General features: G+C 45.8%; 1 protein-coding gene across 1 annotated transcript in view; it reads left to right on the top strand.

The window, feature by feature from the left end:
- Positions 1–14,634, top strand: part of DNAH12 (dynein axonemal heavy chain 12) — a 292,017-nt gene that overhangs the window by 138,235 nt on the left and 139,148 nt on the right. Inside the window, exons 35-37 of the mRNA XM_061618291.1 lie at positions 2,393–2,512; positions 3,698–3,886; positions 6,499–6,650. Of these exons, the coding sequence (XP_061474275.1) occupies positions 2,393–2,512; positions 3,698–3,886; positions 6,499–6,650 (461 nt within the window). The remainder of the gene's footprint in view (positions 1–2,392; positions 2,513–3,697; positions 3,887–6,498; positions 6,651–14,634) is intronic.

Here is a 14,634-nt window from a genome sequence, read left to right as displayed (position 1 = left end):
CCAGGGCTGTTAATCACTTACTTGATTTTCTTCATGCGGGTCTCTTGATGGGACTGAAGCCTAATACCCTATGCAGGCACGCATCAGCCATCGCACCCATATTGTCTGCATGAACAGACTAGCCTTCTCTGGGAACACACCCCTTTGTCAAGCATTTCCTGAGAGGGGCTTCTCTCTTGTCACCGCCTGTGGTCTATCGATTTCCTTCCTGGAGCCTTCCAAACATCCTTCAAGCATTGCAGCATCCTCCTTTTGAGCCTCTCATTTCCGCATCGCTATGTTTACTATCGTACAAAGTCTTGTTCCTCGTGGCAATTACTTCAGCCAGGAGGGTGTCAGATTTGGCAACTTTGTCCACTGCATGCCATCTCTGCATCTTCCACAAGGACTCTGTGAAGTTGTGCCCAGATCCTACCTTTCAGCCTAAGGTTTCTTCCATTTTTCTTTGTAGTCAGGATATCATCTTGCCCTCCTTTTATCCTCACCCTCCTCATCCCCTGGAGAAGGCCTGGCACTCCCTGGACATACATTGAGCCCTGAAGGTCTGCCTGTCAAGGACCTGGGACTTTCGTCTTTCTGAGTCTCTTTTTGTCTCATTTCATTCAAGGACGTTGGGGAAGAAGGTCATCAGCTTAACACTCTCTCATTGGCTGTGGGGCTGCATTACCCTGGCCTATTAGTCTCTTCAGATACCAGTGCCTCAGAACATCACAGCCAACTCTATGAGGTTGGCGGCCACTATGGCTGCCTTTGCAACCAATGCACCTATTGCAGATATTTGTCAGGCAGCAGTGTGGTCCACTCCTCACACCTTTATTAGACACTATAAAGTAGATTGTTTGGCTTCAGCAGATGCCTTGTTCGGTAGGTGAGTTCTGCAGCAGGTACTATCATCATTTTAGGCAGCCTGGGCTCACCCTACTGGGACTGCTTTGGTACATCCCACCTGATGGTATGCTACGTGGGAGAAATGGACCATTGGTCTCACCTAACTATTTTCTAATATCTCCTCAACCTACTTCAGTCCACCACAGTTAGATTGCTTTACCTGTGTTACTTACTGCATAAGTTACCCTCCGTTCTCGATGTTCTTACTGTTTCTGCATATTTTCTGTTTGGAGTCAAGATGTGCATTAGTATGTTTGCTGCTCCTTGCATTTTTCTCTGAGCATGTTCTGTCTGAAGAGAGATGTCTGGATCCAGTGTACAGTTCATCCAGAATGGAGTGAGGTTAAGCCGCAAAGAGCAGCTGAAGTCTTGACTCCTGCATTCCTGCCTTTGGACACTAGGTGGCGCTACTACCCACCTGATGGTATGATACCTGGGGAAACCACCCTTCAGGTGAGACCAATGGTCCATTCTCACTGTGACAAGCAGAGTCCCAATTCTCCAGTGGGCACTAGAACACTCCTAAGAGAGGAATGTGTTCCTCTTGGTGCTTAAGGCAGGAAAAAATGTTGACATGCTACAGGAAGCTGTCTGGTACCCCTCCCCCAGAATGTCAGTTGATTTTACCTGCTCTGCTTGAGCAGTACTATTCTCACGTAGCTCCTGAGTCCTGCCTGTTGATTTCTAATCTTTATTACTATTTCTGCTCATCACAGCCTTTGCATGGAATGGATCCCTATCCCTGTTAAAGCTCAGGCAGTGATGGGGTGAATGATAATACAGCCCCTGAGCCAAAGTTCATCAAATGTTTTCTGAGAGCTTCGGCTATGGGGCGGTATAGAAATTTAATAAAATAAATAAATAAATAAAGTCCAATTCTCTCCTTCTTGGTTTTTTAAACTCTCCTAAGTTAATTTAAAGATCTTCTCATTTGAAAGGGTACCACCTTATACTTCTCTGCAGAGGATCCTAAACAGAGCTTGAAACCAAGGAAACATGGAGAGGGAAGGAAGTGGTCGAAATAAAATGTAGAAATGTTTGGCCTGACCATATTAATAACTGTTGTAAAACATGTTAACTGAGCTGATGGAATTAACATTCAACTAATATGAAGCTAAGACAAGTTCAGTTTGTATTCTCTTAGCATTTTAATAAGCATTTTGTGATCTTTATAAAGTCTGTACAGAGCACTCTAATAAAAAAAAAATCAGTTACACTTCCTTAAAAATATTTGTTGAAATGGTCATAGAATCATAGAATAGTGTATAATTGAGTGTATAATGGTGTATAATTGAGGAAGGTGGAGAGGAGACTGGCTTCTCTGCAATAATATGAAGCACATATTATTGTGATTCATATTTGTATATTTTCTGAATTTAAAGAAAAAATGTTTAAAGATAAAATGTTGCTGAATTAAAATAAAAGTTTATATGACAGTATTTGAGAGATGTATCTCTATGTCCATGGTACATTCATACTGTTTTTTATTCTTTTCCTCTTCTAGGAGTTAGTTCCCACCAGCAATAGCAATAATGTGGTATCTCTCATTCAGCTTTTGGAAATGTTGCTTTGTGATCCCGTGCAAAAGGAACCTAACAGTCCACACATCCACAAATGGATTATGGTTGGTCTGATGTTGGATATGTATTTAAACTTTAGTTAATTGGTTTTATTTCTTTTTGCAAACCATTTGAGTTAGAGTTGTGTGGGGTTGTTTTTATTGTGAGTTGGATCTGGAGTGGAGTTCCTCTCACAAGATTTTCATGCTTGGAGGAAGGGGTGGAGTTGCTTTTTGCCGATCCCTTCTTTCTGATTGCCAATTGTCTGTCCACCCTGAAAATCTGTTCCGATTAGAGATCCTCTGGAACAGTGTGTGAGGTGGTACTGTCAGCTCTACACTGCATGAGCAGTGTCCGGGGGGGGCTGGAAATTCCTGGGTCTTTGGCAGGGAAGGAAAGTCCTTAGCCGGCAGTCGGGTTGTAAATCTGCCAGGCCTATCCGAAGCGTACTTGCCGAGTCAGAAGTCCAGAAGCGAGGTCAGTGGAGGTCCGGGATCAATTGCCAAGGAGGTCAGTCAAAGAGATGCTGCAGGGAAACTAGGTCTACACAAAGCCACACCTGACGTCGCAGTCAGCAACAAGCTACAGCCAAGGTGTGCCTTATAAAGAGCAAGGTTGACAGCAGGTGTGAGTCCTCAGCGTTTGGGCCTTAAGGAGACAGGCCTGCCTCTCTTCTGCCTTACCTTCTGCTGTCTACGTTCTGCAGGTGAGGGGGGAGTATCCTGTTCACTGTCTGTGTCTGGCTGCAGGGCCTCTGCTGTCCCTGGGGTGCTCTGCAGCTGAGGGGCAGAAGGAGCTGCATTCTCAGGAGGCTCCTCCGTGTCTCCTGCTGCTCCTGGGTCTGCTGCTGTTACTCCCGAGTCGTCCTCATCTGAGGAGTCCTCTGACGGGGCCATGACAGGTGCTAGGGACTGCAGTGAGAAGGGGGAATTAGTGACAATTGCCTTCCACCAGCAGGATGCCTCCATTGGATCTCAGGGCCAGAAATGGGTAGACAGATTAATTTAAATATTAAATCTTAGAGTACAATCCTAGTTACTCTCATTAAGTAAGTTCCACTAAGTTCAGTACCCAGAAAACTGGCTAGAGGATTGCAGCTTCAGAGTACCATTTTGCTATAAGTAAATAGTGTTTCAAGTGAGATTTGCCATGAGTACATCTGTGTTGATAATGGTGATGATAATTATATTGGTTGATGAGCATATGCTATGAACATACAACAAATTATTTGTTATTGTTTTTTATGGAAGGGTTGTTTTGCTTTCTCCATGGTTTGGTCCATTGGTGGAACCTGTGATAGTGATGGTCGGGTTATATTTGATAACTTTATGAGGGATATTATAACAGGCAAGATAGACAAACATCCATTACCAGCAGCTGTGGGGAAATGGGAACATCCGTTTGAAGAAAGAGGCTTGGTATACGATTACATGTTTGAGGTATGAAATAACTTATAGAATTATATTTGATTTTTTTAAAAATGTGGTTAAATGTGAATAGTTGTTGAAAGCCATTGAACAAGAACTTATGAGATATATGATACTTCTCCCAAAGCTTTGCCTCCAAATAGCTGTGCATCAGCTGGGAACAGCCTGGCTCATACAGTTGGAAATATTGTGTGGTATCTGTACACTCCCACCTGTTAGTGTTAAAAGCAGAAGAGGGCACATGGCCTTGATGCATGGACCTCTTGATCTGCATGTTCTCTACCATGAGATATGTATTTATGTTTATATTTATATTCTGCCTTTCTTCATCAAGAAGAGCTGTAGCTCAATGGTAGATAGCACTGCCAGATCTCCAGGTTTTGCCAGGACATTCCAGTTTTGGGGGGTCCTCCCCGGCTCTCCAGGCAAGGCACCCCAATCTGATTTCTGGTGGGCCAGGGAGCACAACAACCGGCTGAAATCTCCCTATCTGGGGAGATTTAGGCTCATTGTTGACTCCCCCCAGCTTCAGAGCTGGCTGCATTCAACTGGGGGAGCAAGGAGGAAGTTCTTCCTCCTCCCATTGAAAGCAGCCATCTCCAAGGCCAGGGGTGCATCAACAGGCCTCAATCTTCCTTCCTCGGGGGGATTTAGGTCTATTATCACCCCCACACCAGCTTCAGAACTGGTTGCATTGTATCGGAGTGCATGGAGGAGGAGGTTCCTCCTTCCCCCCCCCGATGGGATGCAGGCAGCTCCAGGTCTGCCTTGTGACATCACTAGGCCTCATCCCATGACATCATTAGGCTCCACCCCTGAAATCTCAGGATTTTGATGTGTTTTACTTGGCAACACTAGTGGTAGAACACGTGCTTTGAATGCCAAAGGTCCCAGGTTTAATTCTTGTCATCTCCTGTAGGGCTGGGTAAGACTCCTGCTTGAAACCCCACCACCCTGTTCACTCGCTAACCAGACACAGGACTGTTTAATTGCAGTAAGGTTGATGAATTATATGCCTGAATACTCCTCTGTCATGTTTTTAAAAACCTAATAAATTACTAAAATATCACTTAAATTTATTTTTAGATATACTAGGTATTTTGCAAAAACTTCCAGCAGTGCATTGCTGCTGCTGCTGCTGCTTCTCACAAGAAACTCAGAGGAATGGAAATTACTATCTTTCTCTTCTCCACCCCACCTTCCTATAGAGCAATGTGCTAAAAGTTTGGCCCTCCAGATATTACCCAACTACATCAATCTGGCATTGGCCATGCTTACTGGGGCTGATGGGAGTTGTTGTTCAGCAACATCTGGAGGGTCATAAGAACATAAGAAGAGCCTGCTGGATCTAGTCCAGCATCCTGTTCTCACAGTGGCCAACCAGGTGCCTGGGGGAAGCCCGCAAGCAGGACCCGAGTGCAAGAACACTCTCCCCTCCTGAGGCTTCCGGCAACTGGTTTTCAGAAGCATGCTGCCTCTGACTAGGGTGGCAGAGCACAGCTATCGTAGCTAGTAGCCATTGATAGCCCTGTCCTCCATGAATTTGTCTAATCTTCTTTTAAAGCCATCCAAGCTGGTGGCCATTACTGCATCTTGTGGGAGCAAATTCCATAGTTTAACTATGCGCTGAGTAAAGAAGTACTTCCTTTTGTCTGTCCTGAATCTTCCAACATTCAGCTTCTTTGAATGTCCACGAGTTCTAGTGTTATGAGAGAGGGAGAAGAACTTTTCTGTATCCACTTTCTCAATGTCAAAGGTTCCCAATTCCTCTGTAAAGAAAAGAGGGGGTTATTTCTTTCCCTTCCTGTTGGGATCTTGCAGGACAGCGCAGCAGTGTAAAAGCTCAGCTTGCAGGATGGAATCTACCTCTCCTATCTTCCTTGTACTGTGTGGAAGAAAGAAGGTGAATTTGCTACCAAATGTTGGACTTTTGTAGAAAATGCCAGCCATGCCCTGAAGATTCATCCTGCAAAAACCCAAGGAGAAGAGAGAGAAACAAAGGAAAACTCAGTTCTTTTTCTTTCTCTTGCTCCTTATTTTAGCAATAAGCAATAAAAAGAAATGGCTGGCACTTTCTTCAAAAGCTCAACTTCTGTGACAGAAGCCTCCTCCCCTTCTTTTTCTCTACAGAGGAAAAGAGAGGTAGTTTTTCTCCTAAGAAAGAAGCTTTTGGAGAAGTACCATTAGTACTAGCTTCTTTTCTCTGTAGAGAAGAAAGGGTGCGCTGTGTCTCTCCCTTCCTATCAGGCTTTTTCCAGGAAGAAGCAGTGAGACAATAGCCCAGCTTGCAGAAGTGAAAATACCTTTCTCCTCCTCTTTGGGGAACAGGATGAAAGAAAAGGTTATGACAAGTAGGACTTTTTATGGAAACACAGCAGTGTATGCCATATGTAGGAGGAGCAAGGGTATGTGTGAGTTTATTGAGCCTTGGTACTAAATATTCTACTTATTCAAAAATTTGTAGCAATTTACATTTCAAACATCTCAAGTTCGCAACTTTACAGTAATTGCTTTGAGATTCAGTTAAATGTTCAAAATGAGCTGACTGCTAAAACATCGAAACAATTTTGAATGTTTTTAGTACCGCATCTTTCATAAAACTTTGTTTCTGCATTTCTTCTTAGCTGAAAGGCAAGGGCCATTGGATGCATTGGAATGAAGCCATTAAAAACATCGGTTATGGTGATAAAAATGTTAAGATCCAAGACATTATAGTTCCAACAATGGACACAGTCAGATATACCTATTTGATGGATTTGTGCATTAAATATGGAAAGTAAGAAAAACTGCTTCCTATAATAGTGAGAATGGTTTCATTATTCATGGGAGGGCAGTCTTCAAACCTTGAAATTGGTTTTTCAACTGAAATTAACATATAAGGTCAGACTATTCCAGTAATGTTATCAAAACCCTAAGAAATAGTTTTTAAAAACTTAACGCCCTCTTAGATATATGAGGGTTTTTTGATGTGTTCTTTGGTGGATTAGCCTATCTTTTAAAAACCGTTTCCATAATTACTCATAACATATTATTGTCCTGGCTTAGTATATTAAGAATTTTTGGAATTTTAATTCGGAAAATTTTCTTTTAAAAAGTAGGATGCTTAGTTTCTTTAAATCATCAGAATTACTCCCAACTATACATTTTATCATATATACCCTAGTTCAAAGACATGGCTGTTTCTTGAGATGAATGTACAAAGCTTCCCCTTCACAGACGTAAATGGGAAAGTATGTGTGCACAGAAGTTCCATGTGCACATTAGGTGCCTTTGTTCTCTCAGCACATTATTGAAGCTGCATGCCTCATGTTTAAACTAGGTTTTATGTTGGGGCTTAAATGCACTTATTCGTCTTATTCAGTCCTTACAAGCTACTTGGGATCTTAGGATCCCTGCTAGCTCACATAGTAAGGAGCCTGGAGAGACTGTTGGTTAATTTATTTATTTTATTTAAAGTGTTTTTATACTACTCTCAAGGCAGCTTACAAGATAAAAATATGCTACCAAACACAATTAATAAATGAATAATCAAGCAAATTAATTAATAAATAAACAACAAAACCACACAGTCCAAAAATATTAAAATTCAGTTATAACAAAGTACAACTGAAAGAACAGCAACAAAATAAGAACACCTCAGGGGCAGACCAAGGAGAACCGGCATGTCTTCAAACTTTCTGGAAGTCCAGTAATGCCAGGCTTCAGATGGTAAGGCATTCCAGAGACATGGCACCCTACAAAGAAACATATTGGACTGTTGAGTAAACTGTCATGTTCCCTTTTGTGGGGAATATTGTTTCCCATGCTTATGATTTAATATTAAAATGCTAAACTAGCAGCATAAGAAATTCCTGTGCAGGCATATTGGGCCAGTGTGCAGACATAACATTTCATGGTTACAAGATTTGAAGCAGACCTTGGGATCAGAGGCTCCCTCCCCTCTCAGTAACCGTTTTTGCCACCTGCTGTATTCCTACTAACACAGGAGGTTTGGCTTGGAGTCTGCTGTGGTTTTGTGGGCTTGGAGATGCAGGCCTATGAGAAAGGAGCTGTCCAGTAGTAGGAAGGCTGCTACTGAAGCTAAGCACTAACTAGCAATGGGCTCTGTTTCCATAGTAATTGGATTTGCCATCAGATTATCCATTGTTTCTGATATTCTCTATCTTTGCAGAGAGGTTTTCAAAGTCGTAACTCTCCGATCCTGTTGTCAGATTCTTTTTTTAAATGCACTTTGAAATCATTGATAGTGTGAGTGTTAATTATATTATATAGCTCATTTAAAATAAGCAAGCCTCATTTAATTGCGGGGGTGAGGGTTTTTCGATGAATATATTAGAAAACTGACAGACAGAAAACAGGAGGGGGAACTTGGTGATGGACAATTATCTGCCTAATTTGCACTTGAAAAAGCATGTAAACAGGCAATCATTACAGAGTTCAGAATAAAGATTGATACCAGTACAGGAGACTCATGAATAAATAGCTATTATAATATCGATAATTCTCCACAAAGCAAAAATTAAAAAAATTATTAGAGCAGATCGGAAAAAGGATAAGACAGCAGAGAAAAAAGGAATCAGAACATTAACCAGGGAGCTACACTTAAAAATAAAATGTAAAAAAGGAAAAGATTCCAACAGCAAGGAGCTGGGCAATTGTAGTGGTACACAAGACAAACCAGACAGCAACTATGAGTTTGTCCTAGTCTATAGCTCCTGAAAAATGCAGCAATGTAACAGGATTCATTCAGAGCCCAAGTGTACTTAAGTTTGCAGAGGCAACTTGGTGAGCCTCTTATTCCTTTGTTGAGAAGGTCTGAGATTATTCTCATAAGATTCCTGCGAGGCTTTACTGTACAGTTTTAAAAAGTATCCAAAGTTTTATAGACACTGGCCTCTTCCATCAAGGTCTCTCCAGTGTCCAGGACTCTACAGTTGCTCCATTTCAATCTTTTAGCCATCCCAATCTTAACTCTCTTCTTGGCTTTCTTTGCTGCCTCTGAGGTTGTGGTAATGTTCATCCCAAGCCTCCTTCATTTGTTGTTGCCCCAGTTTGCCTCTCCTCCCCTGTCCCACCCATCCCCTTATATGCAGGTTGGGGGCCAAGTAAGTATCTTCAGGCTGCTGCTGCAGCCAAGCCTGGTCATCTCTGACACAGCTGGGTTTACACACAGTTGGTTGGTTCCACTATGATGCAGCAGTCAGGCCTGTTCCCAACCACCTCCCAATAGGGTTCTTATAAAAGGCATTGCAGCCATTCATCTCTATGTTATTATCAGGCTCCATGGTATTCCTGATCTCTGTGTATGGATGTGAAAGTTGGACAGTGAAAAAAGTGGATAAGAGAAAATTTTCCATAGGAAGTGGGCCATCACCGTGGGGGATAGTTCCACCTATCGTGCGAAGGCAAGAATGTTTTTGAAGTCAAGACTAGGGGCGTCATGCCCCTCCCACTCTCCAGTTCATTCTTGCCTTCGTACGAACAAGATTGGAATTTCACATAGCATTTAGCTAAGTCTCGTATTTGTCTTTAAATCTTTTCTCTTTTTCTGTGTGTGTTTAGCCTCTGAGGGTTCCCTCAGGAACCGCGGCTGCGGCTTCCTCACCCTTCCCTCAGAGCTATTCAATCCATTTTATTAACTTGATTGGGGGCTCCCTCTGAGACCGCGGCTGCGGCTCTCTTCGTTTTGGTAGTTTCTAGCCCCCACCCCACCCCCGCTCAGTTGTCTCTCTAGCCAGGGGGCTTCCTCAAGGACCGCGGCTGCGGTTCTCCCCTTTTGATCGCTTCTGATCGCGTTAACCCCCCCCCCTGATCGGTTGCCGCGGCTGCGGCTTATCCGATCTCAGCGGGAGCTCGCAGCTGCGACTCCCGCTGTTAACCCTCTGCCTCAGATCGCCCTTGCAACGTGGCTTAAATCCCACTGAGGGCTTCTCAGACCGCGACCGCGGCTCTCTCTGCGGTGGCGGCCGTTTTCCCCTTCCTGTTTTCTCCAGGGATTTTTTGGAGCCGCTACTGCGGGTTTTGGCGAGATCGTGCTGGGCAGCCCTTCCCCCAGTTCGCCTCCGACGGCCGCCATTGCTTCTTCCCTCTCTGTCATTTTTTTCCCGCTCCTTTTTTCCGGGCGCCATTTTTTTCTTTCAGAATTCGAATTTCCCGCCCTTTTTATCCCCTGCAGACTATCTATCCGTACGTGTGTGTATATGTGCTGCTGACTAATTTACACACGACTGATTTACACACATTACTGTGGCTGTAATCATAGTGGCTGAATTGTACTATCAAGGCTGGAGCTCCAATCCTAGTGGGCTGGATTGTATTATTAAGGCTGGAGCTTTAATCCTAGTGGCTGGATTACATTATCAAGGCTGGAGTTTTAATCCTAGTGGCTGGATTACATTATCAAGGCTGGAACTTTAATCCTAGTGGCTGGATTACATTATCAAGGCTGGAGCTTTAATATCAGTGGCTGATTTGTATTAAATCTGATTTATATTACGTATCCTACCCCCTATGGGGCCGTGAACAAGCCAAAAAACCCAGCCTACAGCACTAATCTGAGTGTGCCTACTCTAAACAGCCTATATTATATTAACGCTGATACCTCTGTGCATTCTGCCCCCTCCGTGGCAGTGCATTCGCCATCTGCCAGTGTATTCTACCCCCTCCGTGGTAGTACGCTGTGCCAGTTCGGGTCTTTACATCCTGCCCCCTCCGTGGCAGTGTACTGCACCCAGGTTCATATAAGATGGCAGAACAGCCAGGCATGTCACCATCAACACACATGGTGCCAGATCAGCCAGACATGCCACAATCAGCCAAGCCACAACATACTAACACGTCTAAGACCAGACATGCCAAAGCACTGGCTAAGACAAAACATCTTTCCAGCCATAGTAAACCAAAGCGCCCTCGTTATGTTTCTGTGCCAACAACCAACACAGCACAGACACACATAAGTGATATTTTCCATTCTCCTGCTACTGCCTCTGACGAGGAAGAGTTTGTTGGCTTTCCCCCTCACGGTTCGCCTAACGAACCTACCTCTGGCTTACCGCCTCAGACATCTGTTCCAATAGCCCACCAGGCACATACATCTCACACATCTGGTCTGCAGCTGTCTCCTGATTTCCTCTCTCAACTCCAAGCCATGCTGACTTATTTCACACGAATGTAGTCACTACCACAGGTTCCTGCCGTACCCCCACTCAACATGGACCAACGTGCGTCCCATGCTGCTCATCCTTCCTGCTCACCAGATCCTTTCGATGTAGCCAGAGGCAGATGTACGGACGAAGCCTCGTATGCGGAGGAGTTAACTTTCACTGACCATGTTGAAGGAGACGACTGGAGCGACTATTCAGATCATGAGGAGGATACATCGTATCGCTTGTTCAATACCTCAGATTACCAACCGCTCGCACGTAGGGTACTTCATACCCTTGGTCTCCAGACTGCGCCTTCAACTTAGTCCGCCCCAACTCTCAAAGGGGCCAAGGTCCTCAAATCCCCTGCACCTACTGAACACTACATCCCGGTGCCGGACCCAATTGCCAAATTAGCTTCCGAAGAATGGGCCCACCCACTCAAAGCTCGACGCTTCAAGAACACGGCTGACAGACTTTACGCCCTAGCCCCAGACTTCGCCACCAAGTTAGATGTCCCTGGCATAGACGAACCGATCGCTCGCCTCGTTTCGCGATCTATCTTGCCCAGGGAAGGGGAATCCCACCTAAAAGATACTACTGAACGTCGAATAGACTTCGCCCTCCGCAAGAACCACGAGGCCACTGCCCTATCCATGCGTGCCTCCGCTTCAGCCTCCATTTTCTCCAGAGCATCTATGATGTGGCTGGATGACCTTCTAGAGGATGATAACCCTGATCCTGTCGCCTTTAAAAGAGCACTATTGAAACTACGTAAGACAGCAGCCTTTGTGGCCGACGCCACTTTGGATGCCACCCAATTAGGGGCACGAGCCATGACGACTCAAATAGTCGCTCGTCGCACCCTCTGGCTTCGTCACTGGCAAGCTGATTCAGCGGCCAGATTGAACCTGTCCAAGGCTCCTTACTCCGGATCTCTTCTCTTCGGTGAGGAAGCTCTAAAGGCAGTTCTGGTTGACCCAAAAGACGCCCACAAACCGGTTCTAGCCACAGTCAAGAACATCGACCACAGGCCCTTCAGGCGATTTCCATCCTTTCGTTCTAACCAGCCCTTTCGAGGAACGCGACCAGGAGGACGAGGCCGCGATTTCAGACCCTATGATTCCAACGCATTCAGGGGCTCCTGGAACCGACGCCCCCAGGGCAGAGGTCAGTACCAAGGGCGCAGGGGCAACTCATCGTCCTCATATAGGGGAGGTCCTCGCCTACACAAGTAGTATTAACGCCATCCCCATAGGTGGCAGATTACTTAATTTTGGAGATCGATGGCTGCGCCTTACTACGGTCCCCTGGATCAGGGACCTCTTCACTTATGGCTATACCATAGAGTTCTGGGCAACCCCGTCAGACAGATTCCACCCGTCTCCTTGCCCAAGGGCACCAGCCAGGCACAACATCATGCAGACAGCTATACATCACCTCTTGCACATAGCGGCAATAGAGCCAGTTCCCACAACTGAGAGATCGGAAGGGGTGTACTCCCTCCTATTTGCTGTGCCAAAACGAGATTTATCTTGGAGGGCGGTATTGGAGCTCAAGTTTGTCAACCGTTTTGTAACATACCGCAGGTTCAAAATGGAATCTCTCCATTCCATTACCGAGAGTCTGCATGAAGGAGACTTCCTGGCTTCCATCGACCTTAAGGAAGCGTATCTCCATGTACCCATTTGCATAGCCCACAGAAAGTTTCTTCGGTTTGCCTTCGGCCACCAACATTTTCAATACAGAGCGATGCCATTTGGCCTCTCCTCTGCTCCAAGAGTATTTTCCAAGGTGCTACTCATCCTAGTGGCTTACCTTCGGACCCAAGGGGTTCATATCTACCCATATTTGGACGATCTGCTTATACGGGCCAAATCTGAAGAGCTGGCTCATCATCATTTAATGATCACCCTCAATGTTTTGCAGACCTACGGCTGGCTGGTCAACTTCGACAAAAGCCATCTCCAACCAACCCAACGCCTACTACATCTTGGGGCAATGTTGGACACCCTGCAGGCAATGGCCTTCCTGTCTCCAGATCGCATCACTGCCATCACAAGCATCGCAAGGTCCCTGATGCAACAAACATCCGCAGACGTCATGCTTCTCGCCAGAGCGCTCGGGATGTTTATCTCCACAATCCACATTGTACCCTGGGCTCGAGCTCACACTTGGCCCCTTCAGTGGACTCTGTTGCCTTTTCAAAAAGACATTGCCAGCTCCAACCATCGCAAAGTTCGTTTGAGCCCCGCTCTGCGCCTCTCCTTCCTCTGGTGGACCAAGGTTCAACACCTCTCCAAGGGCACGTCGTTCAGAGAACCCCGCAGAACCGTCGTGACCACAGACGCCAGCCTCATAGGTTGGGGAGCCCACTGCAACTCCCAATATGTTCAGGGGGTTTGGCCCAACGCAGAGCGAGCTCGAAGCATCAACTGGCTGGAACTAAAGGCTGTCCACTTGGCTCTATGTCATTTTCAGTCTCTGTTCCCTTTGCATCATGTGCTCATTCGAACAGACAACACGTGTGTAAAATCACATTTGAACAGACAAGGGGGCACCAGGTCTCGTCCTCTGCAGGACTTAGCCTCCCTCATCTTTGTCTGGGCAGAACAACATCTACAATCCCTGAAAGCAGAGCACCTCAAAGGGATTTTGAATGTGACAGCAGACTGGCTCAGCAGACAACAGGTCTTCCCGGGAGAATGGAAACTTCATCCTGCCATTTTCCATCGTCTCCAGTGTCGGTTCGGCGCCCTCTCAGTCGACCTGTTTGCTTCCAGTCACAATTGCCAGCTTCCCAGGTACTTTGCCCGATACCTGGACTCAACAGCAGAAGCAGTGGATGCTCTGACAACACCGTGGCCAGACGGTCTATTGTACGCCTTTCCTCCCATACCATTGTTAGCCAAAACCTTGAGGAAGGCGCGAACCGAAAGGGCACAGCTGGTTCTGATAGCACCAATTTGGCCACGCCGTCCGTGGTTCTCAGATCTTCTGGCAATGTCAATGATGGACCCTTGGACACTTCCAGTAATGCCAGACCTCTTATCCCAGGGTCCAGTACTGCACCAGGACCCTACTTGGCTCAATCTAACAGCGTGGCGTTTGAACGGAGACACTTGAGGTCAGCTGGACTGTCTGACACTGTGATTGATATTATTTTGGCCTCGAGAAGACCATCTACCACTCGCATTTATCAACATACCTGGGTGGCTTTCTCCAAGTGGTGTCAGTCCCACCACCACGATCCATCCCAGGCCAATGTGCACCAGGTGCTCCAATTTCTCCATAGTGGCTTTATGATGGGACTTCGACCCAACACTCTACGTCGACATGCGTCTACTCTGTCATCCATTCTCTCAGTGTCCTCTCCTGGAGATCATATTTCCTCACATCCGTTCATCAAACATTTTTTGAGGGGAGTCGCCCTACGCTCTCCGGCTGTTGTCCATCGGTTCCCCTCATGGAGTTTGCCGAACGTTCTGCAGGCTTTGCAACGCCCTCCGTTTGAACCCATCAGAACTGTGCCCCTACGTATTCTGTCCTTCAAGGTCCTGTTTCTGATTGCAATCACATCTGCCAGACGCGTTTCGGAGTTGGGCGCATTGTCTTCCG

The sequence above is a fragment of the Rhineura floridana genome, chromosome 3 (genome assembly GCF_030035675.1).
Source record: "Rhineura floridana isolate rRhiFlo1 chromosome 3, rRhiFlo1.hap2, whole genome shotgun sequence".
Classification (NCBI taxonomy): domain Eukaryota; kingdom Metazoa; phylum Chordata; class Lepidosauria; order Squamata; family Rhineuridae; genus Rhineura; species Rhineura floridana.
The sequence above is the reverse complement of the archived record's forward strand: the minus strand, read 5'-3'. Positions and strand labels throughout refer to the sequence as shown.